The sequence below is a fragment of the Castanea sativa genome, chromosome 8 (assembly GCF_040712315.1).
Source record: "Castanea sativa cultivar Marrone di Chiusa Pesio chromosome 8, ASM4071231v1".
Classification (NCBI taxonomy): domain Eukaryota; kingdom Viridiplantae; phylum Streptophyta; class Magnoliopsida; order Fagales; family Fagaceae; genus Castanea; species Castanea sativa.
Window position 1 is genome coordinate 49,854,938 of NC_134020.1, and position 21,304 is coordinate 49,876,241.

At 36.9% G+C, this 21,304-nt stretch overlaps 1 protein-coding gene across 1 annotated transcript; it reads left to right on the forward strand.

Annotated features, from left to right (window-relative positions):
• The first annotated feature begins 682 nt into the window (after positions 1-682).
• On the forward strand, positions 683-1,674 carry LOC142606490 (uncharacterized). Its single transcript, XM_075777830.1, has 2 exons — positions 683-736; positions 1,216-1,674. Exons 1-2 carry the CDS (start codon positions 683-685, stop codon positions 1,672-1,674), a joined length of 513 nt encoding a protein of 170 aa, XP_075633945.1.
• Positions 1,675-21,304: the final 19,630 nt, after the last annotated feature.

Below are 21,304 nucleotides of genomic sequence, written 5' to 3' on the forward strand. Positions count from 1 at the left end.
GCATAGTTAAGTACAGTTGTAATCTAAATTTTAATTTATATATTCTTTTTAAGAGAAAGAGATAGATAAATATTATTTGGTGTGTGGCTTTATAGGATATTAGTTTACAAAAATTAAGATCTCAAACTATTAGAGGAGATTAGTCATCATTGATGATCTATCACATTTGCAGCATTTTTTTTGAAACATTTTAGGGTTTCAATTGGTTTTAATTTCTATTGGTCTCCTATTTTGGAAGCCTTGTTAGAAAAGAAAAAGAAAAATACTAAAGATACTATAAAATGTTCACAATATAATGTGATAATGACTGTAATTAATGAAATTCAACAACTTAATTTATTTGTGTTTGAATTAATTTTTTATGTGATTGGTGACATGTTAGTTAAATTTAAACTTAAACTTATAGTAAAATTTGTGGTATTTTTAACATCACTTTAAAAAAAAGTACAAATTATTTAAAAAATGTTATATTTTTATAAAATTTTGAGCCTTTACAGATAAAAATTGGGCCTTTTTTTAGTCGGGAATTTTTTTTTTGGTTGTGTAGGGCCTTAGGCCTAGGCCTAAGTTGCCTAGGCCTTGAGCCGGCACTGGTAGTATACAGGTCTGGCAAGATCAGTGGCTCACTACCCATAGCACTCATAAGGTGGTTACTCCTGAAAGGCCTGGGACTCAAGTTAAAATGGTTAGGGACCTGTTGAAAGATGGAGGAAATGAGCGGGACATAGAGCTAGGGGTCACTTTTTACCCCATGATGTAGAGGCGATCCTAAGTATCCCCATTAGCATCTCGGTTGCAAAAGACAGACTAGTATGGGCTAAAGATAAGAAAGGTAGATTTACTGTGAGTAGTGCATACAGGCTGGCACAAGAAATAGAGGCAAAGGGTTGTAATGCTAGTTGCTCTAACCGGACGAAAATGCATGGAGTTTGGTGTGGGGTGTGGAGCATGAACTTGCCAAAGAAAATCAAGTTTTTTGCTTGGAAGGCCTGTAATGGTATTTTGGCCACAAAAGACTCTCTATTTCGTAGAAAGATCATGACCAGCAATATCTGTGAAGCTTGTGGTATGAATGTAGAAACAATCATGCACATGCTCTGTTTTTATTGCCGAGGAACAAAGGTGTGGAGTTCAAGTAAACTCACTTTGCCTTTCAAGGTGCAAGAGTCATGGAGCTTCGTGGATACATTTAGTAGGCTACGGGTTAGTTGGTAGGCACAGCAGGGGCTGTTGGAGAAGTGGGCCACGATTTGCTGGGGCATTTGGAAGAGCAGGAATGAGTTTCAGCATGGAGGAAAGAGGCGACCTGGTCTTGTAATAGCGAGAAGTTCTTTGAAATTATTGGAGGATTTACAATTAGCCAATAAGAAGCTGAGTCGGGTTAGATTAGACAACCAGAACATAGCAGTTTGGAAGCCACCACTGTTGGGATATTTCGAGGTCAATGTAGATGGTGCACTATTCTCAAAATCAAAACAGTTTGGCATTGGAGTGATTGTACTCAACGGGGAAGGTAATGTGGTAGCTGCCTTGTGTAGGAAGCTGGACTTACCTCTCAGTGCGTTAGAGACTGAGGCGAAGGCCTTAGAGATTGGTGTTCAATTTGCCGAGGAGGTGGGGCTTAGGAATGTAGTGTTTGAAGGAGACTCGCAGCTGATAATCAATGCAGTTTAAGGAATTGGGGAGGCAGTGTCATCGGTGCAGAACATCATCCAGGGAGTGTTGCGGAGAGTCTAGAGCTTCAGGACGTTTGATTTTCTTCATATTAAAAGGCAAGGAAATGTCCCTGCCCACGTGTTAGCTCAGCATGCTCAAAATGTTGAGAACTTGGTTGTATGGCTGGAAGAGTGTCCCAATCAAGTGGCACATGCGTTTGCAAATGATGTAACTTCTTTACAATGTATTGAATAAAAGTTTGAGTATTTCCCCTAAAAAAAAAAAAAAACTGTAACCTAAGTACCTAACTTGACTAGAGTTTCGTTTAATATTGTACCTTTCACTTCAAGTTAAACCATATTTTGCTTTTATTTTTTTGACCGAAGTAATCATCAATTTTTGTCTTTTAGACACAGAAGGTAAAAGAACTAAGAACTGAAAAAACATACATGAGAATTAGAATACAGTTTACCAGTGTTTAAAGCATTTTAGAAATTACTTTGATTCTTTTGAGAGGCTTTCCGATCAATCTATTCTTTTATCCTCCACCTTTTCACCCTAATAAAAAAAAAAAATCAACAAAATGGTTAAAGACTCAAAACATGTATTATAGTTAAAAAAAAAAATTGAGATTGTGACTTTAAGTCATGATTTTTAAATTTAATTGTTTTTTTTAAATGTATGTATAATAACTTTTATCAATGATTCTATGTGTAACGGTACAAGTAGAAATCTTTGTATAATAAGCACACCTATCAAGAAAAACAAATGCTATTCAAATGGTAATAATAGGCTTGAACCTGTGGCCTACAAGTAACTAAACTAATTGATATTTTGATTGGTATAATAATCAAGTGTGAATAGTATGATTAGTTAGGTAACAGAATCTTATATTATATAATAATAATAAGATTAAGTGGTTAATATAATATGATTTTTTTATGCATAATATGATTATTTTCAAACTAAGTAGAATTAACCTTTTAATCAAGTTGTATCCATATTCTCATATAAAAAAAAGTTGTATCCATATTTGATATATTAACTTCATAATTGAAGTTTGCCCAAGATATTATCCCCCGGCACTAACATTACTAATTTTTATTATATCATAAATGTCGGCCACACCTATTAAATTTGCTTTCTTTTTTCTTTTCTTTCCCTTTTTTTTGGTAGAAAAAGGCATATGCATTGGAATCAACGTCACGAAAAAACTTGAATATATCAACGTAGTGGCGGCTCTAGGAAATTTTTTAGGGTGGTCACAAAAAAACTTAAATTATACAAAATTTAATAAAGAGACAATTTGAATATATCAACGTCACGAAAAAAAACACGCAAATACAATTTTTTTTTGTACTAATAAAGAGAATAAAAAAAAAGAATAATAAAAGATAAAATGCAAATTAAAAGTGCTGATATGAGAATAATAAAGTGACCATAACAATTTCATAACAAATCTTATATAACAAGTTGTTAGCCTATTTATTGGTGGGTAAAACATGTCAACATTGAACCCAAGTTAGAGTAACAGCTTACCACATAAGATTTATTGTGAAATTATTGTGAAAATATTGTGGATGTAGCATTACTCTTATATTTATTGAACTCAATTTCTTATGAGTCTCAAGTAAAAGTGTTCAAAATTTTTATTAGGATGGTTAAAATAGGTTAATTTAGTAAATAATATATTTTTTTAAAGTATATATATACAATTTTTTCAAGTTAGGATGGTCACAAAACATATTAGTTTAAAATAATTATTTATATAATTTTTTTTTTTTGACGAGTGAGGGTGGTCCTAGTAGAGCCGCCAGTGCATTTCCCAGGCATCAATAATTCAAAGTCTGCTCATTTTTGCCTGTGGGATAAACATACATGACTTTTAGATTGCTGAGTCAGAGAACTCAATGACCACAAGATCCGAATATAAAATGGACATACATGACTTATTCTGGTGAACATTCTTCTTATAACAAAACCAGCGGAATATTATTTTGATAGGGATGTATATCTAATACTGTACCTAATGCATATATGTATTTGGTTCATCAAAAAAGAACAAAAAAAGCATAAATGTATTTTGTTGGATGTGTGAAGTTGCATATTAATTATCACCAACGAATCGACTGTGATTTTGTCGTTGCCAATAAACTCAATAAGGATAAACAAGGACACAAATAACTAGCTAGTAGACTAGTACTCCTTTGTCTGGCTAACTCATTCTGTTTATTCAGGCAAGGTTGAAATACAGGATACATAAAATCAGTCGAGTAAATATGATTTGTATATGTGAACATAAATATATATATATATATATATATATATAGGAGATGTTAAGGAAGAATTATTGTGGAGTCCACCTAATAAAAAATCGGTATAAATTGATGAATTGAATAAAAATAATACTGAAATGATAAGTAAAATTTAAAAAATTGACTTTATTGGCTCTACACTCTATAAAATGGGTAAGAAATCTGACAAAAAGTTGACTTTATTATATAAGGTTGTTTATTAACAGGCACTGCACGGTGCCGCATTAACACTACCCATGTATGATTATTAAAAAAAAAAAAGTACACGTTTATATATAACATAGCAAGAATATCAAATTATATAATGTGGTCTGAGCTGATGCTGTAGTTTTTTTACGCTAGGATAAGGACTAAAAAGAGAAAAATCCCTATATCCTTTGTCACACTACTCCTTATATAATTATGTTTTGAATATTTTTAAGGAAAAATTTTTCAGTTTTGAATATCACAAACTTAAAAAGGACCAAATATAAGATTAAAATAATTTATATTTGAAATTGTCATATGGCATTCTACATAAAAAGGAACCATGTTTGAGGCTAAGATGGCAGACCAGCAATAATGTACAAATTGAAACTGGCCTAGCATGCTCCATTACCCTGAATCTTTTGGATTTCTTCTCAAAAAATGAGTCTTTTCACTTTCGAATTTCTAATAACATGTTGAACAGGTGGTTCACATTTACATTTGAGCTTCTTATCTTTTTTTAATTTCAATGGCATAGAAATTCAGCAAAAAAAAAAAAAAAAAAAAAAAACCATTTTTATCATAGAAATAACTGGCATCTTTCGTCAAAGAACATTGAGGGGTAAAAGTGGTTTTTTCAAAATATAGGATCCATTTGGTTAAGCATTTTGGGAGATTAAAGAGTGTTTTTAAAACTCAAAATTCTGTTTTATAACCGCAACTTCTCATAACTTTTTTTAACAAATACTCATTTTAAACTCAAAATATAGTTTTTAAAAGATTTATACAAACGCACCCATAGTTTGGTATTATTGTTTTGGGATTTAACAATACCCATGTGTGCGTAGAGAGTTTATTTATTGTTTGAGCGAAAACTTTTTGTATTGGAATTTTGGGTTTATAAGAGATTGTCGAGTTTTAAGTTGGTATTAAGAGTTTGTTTTGGATGTATCAGGATTTGGGTAGATTAGTTTGTGTTTGTTATGGGGTTTAAGAATGCTAGTATTTTGAGAGTTTCTGAGTTCGATTTGTATAATTTGAATGAGTGTGATGTAATAATCCATAATACTGATAGTAAATTTTGATTATTGTGGCATGTTAAAGGTTAATACTTGATAAAATCATATTAAATATTAATATGTTGCAACGATTTTTTTTTTATTTGATTGTTTTCAGTCTCAAATTTCAACAAGAAGGTGCTAGAGGATTTCGCTGCTGCAAAACTATTATCAGCACGGGGGAAAATTTTTATCTGACATGTTTTTCTCCTTTTAGAAAATCTTGGTCTGTGTGGAATTCTGTAATGTACTAAATACTAAAACTTTCTGTAAAAATTAAAATTTTCAAATTTGGAGGCTTTGATTTTAAGCATTGAAAGAGAAGCTAACGACTTGGACACAAACAACTATTTTTTCTAGAATAGTTGTTTATAGGATAAACATATATGACTTTTTACAGCTGAGGTTGATACATTTATCAACATACTGAAAATTTGAGGTACTTCATCATTTCAGACTTGGCTATGACTTTCTTATTAAATGAACATCATCTTATATGACCGTGAAAGAAGAAAAGTGTTAAATTAAATGAATAAATTCATCATTTCCTATAAGCTATCTTATTTGCATAGCTAATTAACCCATTCAACAAGAAAAAGTTTGCAAATTCGAATTTCTTATGATTTCATCCCTTTTTGGTCAACGTTTTGATTTAATGCAGTCCTGTTCAACCAAAAAGATATATAAAAGAGAATAAAAGATAAGGGTAAAATTTTAATTTTTCCTATATTTTTACTTTCAAATTAATTGATTTTAAAAAGTTTAAGTTATTGATGATGATGCAAAAGGTCGTCAGGGAGTTGTGCAGTCCTCACGTGTTCTAGACAAAACTTGCTAAACAGAAACAAAGAAAACCCTATAGAGAGTACCAGTGTGATACTGGCAAAATACCCTTCGCTAAGTTAGAAATAATTTCTACAACTCTAAAGTGTCAGAGCTGGAGAGAATTACGCGTACCTTGGTTTGTAAGGGATTTTGGGTTTTTATAGTGGTATAAAGCTGACCTCCGTTTTTTGATAGAGAAGGAGTTTCCTTGTAGAGAAGATCATCTTTAGTGCTCATATATCGTGGGATTTTTTCCTTGTAGGGATTTTGGGCGTGAGATGCAAGAAATTTTCATATTAGGTTTGTTGGAGACCACTTAGGCCACGTAGGTGCCACGTGGCTTGGCTACCCGTCTCCCTCGTGTCCGTTCATCTCATTGGAATCCATCCACTATGAAGAATTCGTCCGTCTTTCTGCCTTTCCATTTGAGAAATGATTCCCTCTACCAGTGCTTTGACTGTTAGGCCATCTAGACCGTCTCCTTTGGCAACACCGTCGCTTATGACTATCTCTGTTAATTGGATCCATCTGCCTTAGGCTTTATCCTAGACGGACACGTGGAATGACGGTCTCACCTAGTTCTAGGGAGTCGTGTTTTGATTGACAGGTTAGTTGAGAGTCATTAATGCTGGGGGGACACGTGGCATAATTTCAGTGGTTGGTTACTTGGACCAAAGTGTCTCTTCATCTTCCGCGCCATTTTTCCTATATATATGTTGCTTATCCCCTTCATTTCTACTTTTCGCAACCATTTTCCAGTGTTAGAGAGCCACTGTCACCTGCAGGAATCTGTCACTCCGTCTCTTCAGTGCGTCCGTTCACAGCGCCATTTTTGTCCCTTTTCTGCACCATAAAACTGTAAGTGCTCTCCATCCTATACACGTATTTTTTCTTTTCTTGTTTTCTTTAAGTATTATATGTCCGTCGCATATGCAGACCTGTAGAGTCTTAGGAGTTTATCCATCATGTGTAGGTGTAATAGATGTCTAGTGAAGCGTCGAGTGAGCAATCGTGTGTCCACGAAGGAGTGGGCTACGATGAACTTTACCCGTCAGGTCAGGATGACCTCGACGCCTCTTATTTTGAAAGGATTTTGTCTGCCAACTCACCTTCTGAGGAGAAGGATGAGGACTTGGACATGGACAGGTCAGAGAGTGATACAAGTGGAGACTAAGACGGTGAGGAGAACGTTGAGAACGTTGAATCCCCTATTATATCTGTCATTGGCCCTAACGGCCTTAGGAAGTTTATTCTTCCCCTTATGTGGACAGTCAACGATTTTAACTCGACCATTAAAAGGAAACACTTCGATACCTTACGGGAGAGATATCAGATTCCTATCGACATCCCCATCCGTCTACCTTTTAAGTTTGAGAAGTGTTATTACCGTGGTGATGATGACATCAGGGTGTATAAGCAAATGTTCAAGGCGGGATTTAGACTGCCTTTAAGTCCTCTCCTCCGTCGCTTACTCTAGTACTTGGGACTAGCCGTCACCCAGATTGCTCTGAATGCTTGGAGAATCTTTCTTGGTGTAGAGGTGTTGTACAGGGTTCTAAGTAAGGAGAGACATCAACTAACTATGGAGGAGTTCCTCCATTGTTACCGTCTCTCTGAGATTGTCAAGTCTAGGGGGATTTATAGCTCCCTGCCGAGGAAACCGACATTTAGGCTAGTGTATGAGACCCCTAATTCCAACTGGAACTGGAAGAACTGATATTTCTTCGTCCAAGGGGACAATTGGTTGTGCCACCCTGATGAGCGGGAGAACATGCCCCTTGTTGATAAAACTTGGGGTATAATGCCTCCTCTGGTATGCGTTCGTTTGCTTAAATGTCATTGTTTACTTATTTTGTCTGTTTTACTTGTTAGTCTAACCGTCTCTTTTTGCAGGTCAGGATCGTCTAGAGGTTAATCTTGAACAGTGGAGTTTTTTGGAGAAGATCTTCAAAATTTCACTTAGAGAGAGGACTTGGAAGAAGCTCGTCACTTTAGACACCCTGCACTGGTATTGTGAGGGTCCTGAGCCAACAGATACTGCCCGTCACTACGATGCATAAGCACACCAACGTGAGTCCATCGCTTATTTCTTACTCTTTTAGTTCCTCTTGTAATTTGTCTGACTTTTTCTTACCGTTCCCTTTGTCACAAAAATGGAAGACGGGAAGAGAAGGGCTTACATCTGTCAACAAGCCGCCATGCAGGCAAAGAAAAAGAAGGAGGATGGCGTGCCTCTTATTGGAGTGACGGGCCCAATCAAGCCGCTCATCAAAGCAAAACGACAGACAAGATTGACCATTCAGTGAAGAAGCCGAACGTGGTCCCTCTTATTGTTGGGGAGATGCCTCCGGCTACCCAACTGCCTTTTCTGCCCCATCACGGGATTGCGAAGGGTTTGATGACGGCCAAAGGTCCCGTTGCTGAGTAGTGCCTCGCCTCTTTTGTGAAGATTCGCGATATGCCCTTGGCCAACTATCGTCCATCATCAAGGACGACAATTATAAGGAATTGGGCAATCATGCAATGGAGGCCATAGGGGCAACCGGCCAGTTCAGCTTGGCTCAGGTGTGTGATTTTCCCCTTTTCCCTTCCGTCCTTTTTCCTTCCATCTTTCAATTACCTTCATCTCTAACCATGTGTTTTACACTTGTAGGGGGTGCTGATGATGAAGCGACTAATGGACTGTTGCATGGCCCATGAGAAGTTGGTTGACCGTCTAAAGGAAAGGGCCGAGGCCGTGGAGAAAGAGCGAAATTAGCTTAAGGCCTCGTGGAAGGTTCAGGTCAAAAAACTTGACGTGACGAGGAAGGCCCAAGAGGAGTCGGAGACTTAGGCTAAGGCGCTGAAGAAGGTACTCAAAGACAAGGAGGGGGAGATCTCCTTGTTGAGGAAGCAAATCCGTCAGGCTAAGAAGGACGAGGACATGGAATTTCACAACTCCGACGATTTCCTTACCAAGCTTGACGGTTGCTATGCTGATGGCTGCTATGCTGACGGCTTTAATGAGTGCCTTCGTCAGGTCAAGGCCCTTTTTCTCGACTTGGACGTGTCTCAGGTCTCCTTTGATGACGTGGCCCAGACCCTAGCCATATTCGTCGAGTTTGAATGCATCGACGAGCTATTTGAGGATGATCCTACTCCCCACGCTCAAGGTGATGGGGGAGCCGCTCCCTAGGATGGACAAGCCAAATCCATTGGAGATGAGAACCTTCCAGTTGAGGATGCCAAGCTAGCTGAGAAAGTAGTGGAGAGGAGGCCCCTATTGACCAGCCCTAGTTTTTGTATACTTTATATATTTTTTATTCTATTGTGGAAATTTTTTTGAGAACAATGGTTGTGTAATCTTAACATTGCCCACAAATTTTCGTTGTTTTTAATTATAAGTTTATTTGCTTCCGCTCTTATTTAAAAAATTGTAATTTGTCGACTTTGTAGGTTTTAGATCACTCGCTTTAGATTCAGACCTTAGGAATGATCCGTCTCTTTTATAAGTGGGATGTACCCATCCATACGAGGACGTATATAAAATTTCAAGGTACCCTTTGGGATTCCTTGCATTTGTCCACTTCTAGACTCATAAATTTCAAGGTATCCCTTGGGATGTACCCTTCCCCTCGTGGACGTTAATAAACTTCAATGTATCCCTTGGGATGTATTCGTCCACTAATGGACTAATAAAGTTCAAGGCATCCTTTGGGATGCATCCGTCCACTTAAGGACTTATAACTTTTAAGGCATTCCTTGAGATGCATCCATCCACTTATGGGACTTATATAAATTTCAATGTATCCCTTGAGATGTGTTTGTCCACTTATGGACATAGTTGTAGACGTGGTTTTGTAGAAATGTATATATGTGTATGGTATATCTGAATAACTCCTCTTATAATGATAAACACATGTAGAAGCCAAAAATTGTTAGAAAAAATAAAAAGCTGCCATTTGGGCTAAAAAGTATTGTAGATAATAAAAATTAACTAGAAAGAAATAAATTGGAAATAAGGAATGGTGGTTTGTATGTCGTCATCTCCTGGTAGTATTTCTTTAGGTGCTCTGTGTTCCATGGATGACACAACTTTTGCCCGTCGAGCGTCTCCAGGTGATAGGTGCCTTTCCTCTGCCATGAAGTGATTCTATAAGGTCATTCTCAATTGGGTCCTAGCTTCCTTTGGGAGGGATCTCTTGTAGCGCCCATGACCTTCCTCAAGATGAGATCTCCAACTTAAAAGTCCCTATGTCTGACTCTGGAGTTGTAGTGCCTGGCTATGAGGTCTTAGTATCGTGCTAACCTTTGTTCAGTTGTTGCTCTGACATCGTCCCCTAGGTCAAGATGCAGGCACATGGCTTCGTCGTTCCTACTCTCATCATGATTCTCTACTCTCTAGCTTGTGAGTTCGACCTCAGCAAGGATAACGGCTTCGCTCCCGTATGCTAGTCAAAATGGTATCTCTCCTGTAGGTGTTCTGGCCATTGTCCTGTACGCCTATAGTACACTTGGTAGCTCGTTTGGCCGTATACCTTTTGTCCCCTTGAGTCGAGTCTTGATAATTTTGAATAAGGATCGGTTTGTGACCTCAACTTGTCCATTGGCCTGAGGGTGGGTGGGTGGGTGAGGAGTAGTGATTCTTGATCCCTAACTGTGAGAAAAAATCCTTGAATGACTCATTGTCAAATTGCATTCCATTTTCCAAGACCAAGACTCTAGGGATCCCGTACTTGTAGATGATGTTTCTCCAAACAAAGCTTTATACGATTTTCTCCGTAATAGTGGCCAGCACTTCAACTTTTGCCTATTTGGTAAAGTAGTCTATACTGACTACTAGGAACTTTAGCGACTTGCCGCCATCAAGAATGGGCCTATGATGTCTAACCCCCATTCGACAAAAGGCCACAGAGCTGTCATCGGGGTAAGCTCTTCTACGGGCTGTTTGATAATGTTGCTAAACCTCTGACATTTATCGCAAGCTTTGACATAGGCTTGGGTGAGGTCGTTTGACACTTGTCCCCTAAAAGCTTTCATCATGAAGTCCATCCTCTCCTTCATCGTTTGCATCTTTGCAACCATGTAAGGTGGTGCCGTATCTACGACGGATGGACAGTTAGTGTCTTGTCGCTCTTGTCTGCTCGGGGTGTTATTGCCTCCTGGTCCTTCTTGGTCCCTTCTTTTGGCGCTGGTATCCTCTTGCTCCTCCCCATGATTGTTGGGTCTCGCGTTCCTTTGGCGCAGCTGTTCTTCCAGGTCGTGGTTTTGCTTAGTAAAGCGTTCTACAGCCGTGGCGAGAGTCTGTACCTGCCTTTCGAGGGTAGTAGTGCGTGGTTCATCTCCTTGGTTGTTGTTGGTTGCCATCAAGCGAGCAAGTACTATATAAATCTTTGTCTGGGAAGTGTAGTATGTCTTCTACTACGATCTTGTTCTTTCCCACAAATGGCGCCAACTGATGATGATGGAAAAAATTGTCAGTGAGTTGCGTAGACCTCACGTGCTCTAGGCAAAACCTGTGAAACAAAAACAAAGAAAACCCTACAGAGAGTACCAGTGTGATACCTGCCAAATATTCTCCGAAGGCTAAGTTAGGGAGAATTTCTACAAATCTAGAGTGTCAGAGCTGGGAAGAATTACACGTGCCTTTGTTTGTGAGGGATTTGAGGTTTTTATAGTGGCATAGAGCTGACCTCTATTTCTTGATGGAGAAGGAGTTTCCTTGTAGAGGAGATCCTCTTCGGTGCTCATATATCATGGGATTTTTTCCTAGTAGGGATTCTGGGCGTGAGATGCAAGACATTTCCATATTAGGTTTCTTGGAGACCACTTAGGCTACGTAGGTGCCACGTGGCTTGGCTACCCGTCTCCCTTGTGTTCGTCTGTCTCATTGGAATCCGTCCACTACGAAGAATCCGTCCGTCTTTCTGCCTTTCCATCTGAGTCACGATTCCCTCTACCAGTGCTTTGATTGTTAGGCCATCTAGACTGTCTCCTTTGGCAACACCGTTGCTTATGACTAACTCTGTTAATTGGATCCGTTTGCCTTAGGATTTATCCTTATCAGTTATAATCATGAACTTTTACTAATAATCAGCTCAAAATTTAAGAGGCACTAAATAAAATTTAAATGATAGTTTAATAATATTTAGCTCAAAAAAAAAAAAACCTTATTTATAAGAAATGTCGGTAGCATAAGACACTCGTATCTATCACATGTAACATGTTTGTGATTTGAGGCAATTACTATAACATGTTTACGTACGGTATCTATCACATGTATAGTATCGTTTACAAAGTCTACAACATTGTCGTTAAAAAGAAGCAAAAGAAAAGTAAATTGTAATCAATGTCAATTGAAGAGCTTACAGTTCAATAATATTGACATGAGCACATGACTATCAATAATTGTACAGTTTTTTTTAAAAAAAAATTTTTAAAATTTTTTAATAGGTAATTTCAACCTATAGTATCCGTTCCTAATAATAATTTTTTTATCATCAAACTAAAATATAAATTCAAAGATGAGAGATTTTACTAGTTGAGTTAACTGAAACTCACTGCGATAATTGTACAAATTTATTCTCCATGTTTTGTTTTTGGTACAAAATTTCATGTGGACAAATGGGGAAAATACTTATATAGTCTTGGAGCACTGCTTCAGTCTCTCACAAATGGGATGGGCCCCACACATGGGCCCACTATGGGTCCTCCCTTTATGAAAGGCCAGAGTAGTGCTCTAGGACTATCTAAGTATTGCTCGACAAATGGGGAGGCATCAATTTAAAGTGGAAAAAAAAATGCATACTATCTTTTGAGAAACTTTAAAATATTGCTTTTATATCATCCAGTAGATTAGAGAATGAAAACCTAGAAAAAACATGTCATCATTAGCTAAAAATCAAATCTGAGATTTTAGGATCTTTGAAGCTCGATAGATCTAGAAGTATTGAGTTTCATTAAAACTCTGATCAAGTTGCTTTCTCTTTTACAAGTGTGTAGTGAAGAACTTTGAACTCAACAAGGAGTTTCAAGTTGTTGGGAGTTGGTCATAGATTGAAGATTTGTGCAATTGAAGTCTTTACAAGATCAAGTCTAATTGGAGATTAGCATAAGGGTTCTACTGTAGATAGGTACTTTGGGATAGGCTAGGAGAGTAAGATTCCTTATACTTGTAACCGCTTGTTCTTGATTAGTAAATTCTTGGGAGGGGTGACTTAAAATTCACCTGGTCGGGTTTTTGCGTTGTGAAAGTTTTTCTTATTAGGCAGCAAATCATTTTGTCAAATTTAATTGCCACTGTACTCTAGATTAGAATTGTGATTTGTTGGTGCTTCTACGAAATTTCATGTAATTTGATCTAATTAATTAATTTGGTTAATTGAATTAATTAACTGGGGTCAATTTATAACTCAACATATATAAATAAACTAATGAAGTCAGTATATATAAGAAAATATATCAAGCAATGTGTCATTTTATCCAAGTCTAGATGTTCAATCAAAATTGCTAATCCAAATTTTGTAACAATTTCAAATTACGAAACTTCCATTTATATGCTAAACTATACGTATAAAGATTCTTCTTATAATGGAGTTATTTACCGTGTTGAAAGACCTTTGCTTTACTTGATTGATTTGCATCGTAGCCAGAGGTCCTTCAATAGAACATGATAAGGTAAAGATTGGGTTCAGTATCCTGTGGTCTGGAGCCATTGAGATACGATGCAGACATGATGTGAATTTAGAAGTGATAGTTTAACACTATCCTACTTTGACATTTTCTTGCGGAAAAATTCAAAGAATAATAGTGCGTGATTATTGTCTTTGTCTTTTTTAAGATATAAATTCAAAAAAATACAAAGTCCACAAATTTGGGAACGTGGAGTACACAAGCAAAGCAAATCAACTCCAAAAAACAAAGGAAGAAACTAAGCACAGGTCTGTTTCACAAGGTGAGGCAGAAAAAAACATAGATCGTATACTTTATCAAAGAGAACAGTATTGTTTTGTTCTTCCTATGATCACATCAAACATGAAAATTATGTTTGCTATACACATCAAACAGGAAATTATTAACATCGATCTAATGCATGCATCTTTTGACCAAAGCCTCACCCATACCCTCATGACCGAGTTTTTTGAGAGAGAGAGAGAGAGGACATCTACTTAGAATAAGCACAATATGTAAACGAAATTCTTTTATACTTCAAATTTCAAAATGATAAGAGAAAATAATTATCTTATTTATGAAATCTTTGAATTTTAAAATTTTCATATTTTTAAAAATTATGTACAAAACTTAAGTTAATTGATAAAATAATAAATAGTTAATTTTATATCTACACAAATTAACCTCAGAAATATTTTTAAGATTCCCAAGGTACGTTTGAAAACTACCGAGAGTACCAGTTTCTTTGAATTATTTCCAGCAAATACATCGGATGCACCCAATAAATAGTAACCGCTAAATCAATTATGTGACAAGAACTTTCTAAGAAAGAGGAGATTCATTAATGGTTTTTTTTCTTTGAGGATCGAAATTCATTAAAGATTAATTAGTAAGATATTCATATAACATAAAACCAAAAACATCGAAAAATGTTTGCAAAAATGACTGAAAAAGTGTTACCTCTAAATTTATCGACTTAAAAAAGACTATGAAACACTTACAATTTTCCCCTCTAAACTTATTAAAATGCGACAGTTCTTGTTTTCGGTACTTACATGGTATATAAATTTAGGATCTAGGTCTTTTATATAAATGGATTTAAAAAAAAAAACAGTGGTATATTATTCATGCCCAATCTCCCTCAATCTCTAATGTATGTGCTCAAGAGTTTTATAGTTTAGTTGCAATAATTTATCTCTTTTTTATATAAGCAAAACTATGGTTTAAGTCCTCTTTCTCCAATTTGTAATAATCGAATTATTTTTAAGGAAAAAAAAACACTAATATATGTGGGCTAATGACCTTTAAGTCAAATGACATTTCTTAGTATTTTAATATTCACATATCCAAATCCTACCTCCCAACTTAAAATCTACAAATAAATAAATAAATAAATAATGTATACGAGGTATTTATGTCTTTCAATTCTGGAGTCATCTATGTTATAATTTTGATAGAAATGAAACTGTAAGTTTTGCAATTACGAATAAAGTATGGGTTTCAAAAAACTTGAGACATTTCATAAACAAAAAAAACCCTAAGAGAATTTTTTATAATTTTCCAAATGAGGAAGCTAATTAATTCCAATTGAATAAGTCCAATGAAACTTAAAAAAAAATTTGAGATAAATCATTAAAAAATAATAATAAATGTTATGCTAGTGATTGGTATATGTAAAGATGATTGTTTACATCACCAGTCACAACTTCCAATTTTAACAAATTATTGAATAATTATGTAAAATATAGCGGCTTTTTTTTACATGAAATAATAGTATAGTAATTACTTGAATTCAAATGGGTAAAAACTTTGTCAGTGTGCAAAGTCTTATCAAACTGCCTCTGTCTCAAAAGAGAAGGAAAAAAAGAAAAAAAAAACAAGCATAATTCTTTAGTGGTAGATAGGTCATGCACAACTCATTGTTCACGGGTCGATATATATCTCATGCCCTACACAATTTGTTTAAAGTTCAAACTATATATATCCATTCATGAAGGTTTTGACTGGTTAAACATAAGTGTCTCTCCCAGCGAAGTTTTAGAAATTTCAATGGGTACCCAATGCTAGCTTATCCATATTTTTAGTAAACAATAGTTTCCCGTTGGACTTCTGAGTTTTGAGTCGTGAGTGATGGAAGAGATATATACGAATAGACTCAGACGCCAGTTTTGCCAATTTTTCTATGACACACGTGCTTTGATTAAGCTGGTTCACTGTAAGTCTTTGCAATGTTAATTTTATACAAATTGGTAGGAGGAAATAATAAACTAATTAAGTTATTCTTTGGTTGTTAGTTTGCACCCATCGTTTTAATTGGGTATTTATTTTAAAGAATGAATTCAATCAAACTTCGATGATGCATTAATCAACTGGACTATTGGCAAATGGACTCGTTCATATAGATGGATCAAATGGACTCGTCCTTTAAATTAATAAAGAAAAAAGTACCACCGATAGCCGAAGATGGATCAACGTGGGAGGTGTGAGAGGCTCTTTGGATGCACAAAAGGGTAGCTTAAAACTAAAGATGCCCTTTAATTTCTTCAAAATGTTTGTTGGATTTTTTTTTTGCGCGTTTATCATCATTTTTGTAACATTTTAGTTAGTTGTCAAGTTTCGAAATTATTTAGCAAACTAGTATCTCGAGTGTCTAAAAATCGAGTTCAAAGATGGAACTCGAGTTTCTGAGACTCGAGTAACAAGTGATGGCAATCTGACATGGAAAAAAAATCTACATGGAACTCGAGTTCCACTATTCTCTACATACATCTGTTCCTCTTCTTCTTCTTCCTTCCAGATCTGGTCCTCTGTTCTTCTTCTTCTTCTTTTTTTCCCTTCCGGATTTGGTTCTTCTTCTTCTTCCTTCCGGATATGGTCCTCTGTTCTTCTGAATTTGGTCCTCTGTTCCTCTGTTCTTCTTTTACTTCCTTTTACAGATCTACTTCTATAGAACTTGAGTTTAAAAAACTCGAGTTCCACGTGGATAAATTGTTCCACATCAGCACTAGAACTCGAGTCTTAAAGGCTCGAGTTTGTCACCAAACTCAAGTCTCAATGACTCGATATGTTAGTTTTTTAAATCGTTTCAAAGCCATGCTTACTAACGAAATAGTTGATAAAAATTAATGCTAGTTTGGAAAATTTCCCCCTATTTGTAGGTATCTGCTATATATGGGTCCCTATTACAGTACACCCACCTTGCTCTTCCTATATATTATTAGATCAAATCATTATGAAGTTGAAATAATAATAAGATATGATTTCAATCTGACAAGTGAGGTCCAATTCTTCCTATATATTATTAGATCAAATCATTATGAAGTTGAAATAATATTAAGATATGATTTCAATCTGACAAGTGAGGCCCAATACTGGGAGTGTATAAAGATCAACTCATTGTATATTTCTGGAAAAAAAAAAAAAAAACTCACTATATATATATGTGTGTATGTGTGTGAGTGTATTCCCTTATCCCATCTCCCTTCCCCTATATGTGTGTGTGTGTGTGTTTCTAAAAAAAAAAAGATACTCAATGTTGTTGAGTAGTCTCACATGGTAAGGTGTGATATTGAGAAGGAGTTTATCATTTGCTCCGTGACACTAACTGCCGCATGTAGTTTTGGTGTTGGCTTGTGAGTGTATTCTCTTATCTCATCCCCTTCCTCTATACATGTGTGTGTGTCTGTGTTTCTAAAAAAAAAAAGATACGCAGTGTTGTTGAGTAGTCCCACATCGGTAAGGTGTGATATTGAAAAGGAGTTCATCACTTGCTTTGCGACCCTAATTGCCGCATGCAGTTTTGGTGTTGGCGTATGTGTGTGTGTGTTTTAAAAAAAAAAAAGATATTTAGTGTTGTTGAGTAGTCCCACATCAGTAAGGTGTGATACTGAGAAAAAGTTTATCACTTGCTCGGCGACATTGACTGCCGCATGCAGTTTTGGTGTTGGCGTGTGAGTGTATTCCTTTATCTCATCTTCCTTCCCCTATATATATATATATGTGTGTGTGTGTGTGTGTGTGTGTGTTTCTCAAAAAAAAAAAAAAATCATCTATTAAATTCTGTACACGATTCTCTAAAAAAAGAAATTCTGAACCATGCTTGTATAAAATGCTTTACAAATAAAGTTCATTAAGATATTGTTAACAAAAAAAAAAAACCATTTTAATTTTTAATTGTATTATTATTTTTAGTTACATTGAAAGAATTTAATGTAAACAGGAGGTTTTTTTTTTTTTTGGGTTAAATTACAACTTATACACATGTGATTTGGCTGAAATTTAAGTTGCTTACTTGGATTTAAAATTTGACACCCACTGAACCAGTTTCAAGGGTCCCCCGAAGAAGTTGATTAAGTTCTATTTTCATTTCACTACTTCGAATTCGGGGATCTAAATCTGACTCTTTCTCTTTCCGGCTTAGGTGACGAGATGGGCCTTTCGCTCGGTAATCACTCAAAAAAAATGACCTTTCGCTTAGTAGCAGCCCGATACCTTTAAGCTAATCACAAATCCTTACTATCTTCTCTCTTTCTGTTAGAGATGCCAATATCAACTCGTCTCTTTGACTTAAGAAGGGAGGATCGTCTCTCTCGCCTGCGAATCCGTGGCTAGTCATTCCCACCTTCATAGCATAGGAAAGATCTTCAAGTCCGGATCTAATCTAACGGCTATGTGCGGATCGCCTTTCGCTGAGCCGGTTGTGAGATCGATCCCTTCGACTAGGAATTCCGACAAAAACGTATTAAAAGATTGCCGAAATACAGTCTTCGTCTTCATTGTGTAAAGCCTCGAGCTACCACCGATTCCTCTTCCTCCCCGAAATGAATGCAATGAAGCAAGCTACCCGAGGCAAGTAGCTAGTTGACGTAGGTTTAGAGCACGCTAGGATAGATTCTAACTAATTCTCTCTCTCCGGCGAGGTTTGAACTTCGCGTGGTGGGAAGCGGATTGATAACCGGCCTCGAATCCCTTCGAACCAGGCTTTTTTCTCCATTTTAAATGTTTCACTCACCTTATTCAACTGTCTTGCATGGTTTTTTGGGAGGACCTTTTTATTCCAATAAGACTATTGGGGCCTATTAATCAACACTCCTTGGGACCCCTGTGCCTCCGGATGACAAAGCAAACAAGGACCTTCCATCAACAAATCTGGTCAAAGCCAACGGCCAACAAGGGCCGTTGATTTGATGGGAGTTGTTTTTGTTGTTTTCCGAGTAGACGAGTGCTTGGAGTGGGAGTCAAAAAACCTCGCCAGGTACACTTTCGAGCTAAGTTGGTGTTACGCGCGTGGATAGTAGGGCGGAAGGGCAAGCTTAGTCCATGGCAAAAGAGGGGCTCTCAAACAGCCTCGTGCGCAAATCGAGGGTTTTGGTGTCAACCGAATCATGGGCATTTCCTTTCCGTGAGATAGAGATATTTACACTCTATTTTCGGAACCATCTAATTTTTTGGAAATATCGAGGGTTACCGTCAAAAAAGTCTTCCTTTTTGGCACTTTTTGGAGTTCAATAGCTAGTAGTGCTATTTTTGTTTGCTTCTTATGACCAATAAGAAAGAAAGAGGCAAGCCCGCTAACCCCGATCCAGAAAGACCGATAATAGTGACACAGGACCGGAAAGACCGACTTCCATTTTCTAGCAGAGTCTCTCGTGCTATGGCACTATCGGACTAATCATACTATAGGTCTAGAGTCTGCACGATCTTCTTCTAGCATAGTATAAAATACCAAAATCCCGTTCCCGAGCTTCCCGATCTAGTATGTGAGGCGATCCCTCCAAACTTTGTCCGGTTTACCGGCTACCTGCCAAGATTCAAGATTTCCCCGTGGATTGCTTAAAGAGCTTTTTTTAAGCGAAAAAGACGCTGTTTCTAAGAGAAAGACTTCTTCAACTCCTTCCTATTCTAAACCTAAAGTGAAGACGCCTCCCTTAGTTCTTCGTCTTTCGGGCTTCTAGACGAATAGCGTAGTAAAGCAAGAAATGAGATTGTCATTTTTTTTATTATTGAACTTATGAGCGTAAGGGATCCCCCCGCCTCACCAATGAGGGGAGCCCGAGAGGTAACTCCTGAATGAACTCTTAGGTAGTCTCCCCTTCTTATATGCACTACTTCCTATTTGATTGGAATTTATGTTCTTACTTGAAGGTTGGTCGTAGATCTCTTATTTTGGAAGTTGGGTCATGGCTTTATTTCCTTACCGTGTTGGGAGTTCTCTAAGGCTAGTGCAGCGATGTGACTCAACCCAAAGGATTCACGGGTATTTCACAAGAAAGCAAATGTGCCTATCGTAATGATAGCCAACAAACTACAAGCTAGCATGAGAGATCGTGACCTTTAGAGCAAGGTACATAAGGATGAGACTATCATCAAATATACATGATCTAGATGAAGGCGGGATTATCGCAACACTTTGGGGCTTCCTTCGAAGAATAAGGGTGTGCAATTCCCCCTTCGCCTTCTTTAGTACGACACCAAATCATGTTCACTTTTACTATAATTATTGCGAGGGGTACTTTATCCCTTATCTCCTCGATCCAGAAGAAAGAAGCTTTTGCAAAGATTATATGGACTCATATCTAAAATTCGAAAAAGAGAGACTATTTCACGCAATAAGTGAGGATGAAGACCTATTAAAAGGAATCTTTTTCACAAAGCACGGACGGTGCGCCTTGAGTTAAAGACACAGATTAGTGACGGATAATAATGAGACCGGTAGAATGGAAATCTTAATCAACCTCGGGAGAGATTGGCAAAGCTATAGGTTCAAAGAAAAAAAGAAGAATAAGCTACACTCTCTTTCCATTATTGACTTTGCAAAATCCCTTTGAAGAAACCTAACTTAGAAAAGAGAAGTGAGAAAAACAAAGAAGAAAGAAAGCAAAGTAGAGGTCGTTGCATTCGAAGAGCCGAACGGATCACTTGGCAAAAACAACTTCTAAAGCAAGAATGGAACTTTTGTCATTGTAATTTATGGAGAAATTAATAACCAAACAAGATGGATTACGCAACCTGGCACTTTGAAATAACTCCAAACAAGGTAGAAAACGGCAGTAGTATAAAATCGATATCGATTACAACCAAGTAGTTGTACTAAGACTCACGCTAGTTTACGAAGACGAAGAGATGGAGACGGAGTTCCATTGGCAAACCTACAGGGAAATCTTAGCGAAAGAAGAGTATAATGCAACCGGGAGGCTGGCTAGCTTATAAAAAGTAAAATTCGCCCACTGCGGGGAGGATCAAGAGTGGAAGAATGACGACTAAGAATAAACAGAGGGAGGAAGAGGGATTTCAAATCCTAATATCTTCTCACGAGGGCGGATACGTTAAGGTCTTTGTTGGGAAGACCTTGCTAGCGAAGTAAGCAAGAAGAGGTATGCGCGGGTGCAGTAGTTCAAGAACTACGTTATGACTTGATCCCTTCAAAAGGGTAGGTAGGCAGCTTGAGAAAAAGATCTCAGGTTCAGTCGCCAAAAAAAACAATCGTTCGAATTCTAAAAACTCGAATAATAGGGGAACTGCGGGGAAAAAGGGTAGAAATCGAGGAGTAGCTATGACAAGGTGACTTCTGGTAATTGAGGTTTGACCAAAATTTAACTTGCCTACTTGTGGTTT

Bases quoted from the DNA above. Each gene is read 5' to 3' on its own strand.
- LOC142606490 (XM_075777830.1), top strand. From the start codon at position 683: ATGGTTAGGGACCTGTTGAAAGATGGAGGAAATGAGCGGGACATAGAG. The intron at 737-1,215 runs GTCACTTTTTAC...GTTAGTTGGTAG, and splicing joins AGCGGGACATAGAGCTAGGG to GCACAGCAGGGGCTGTTGGA.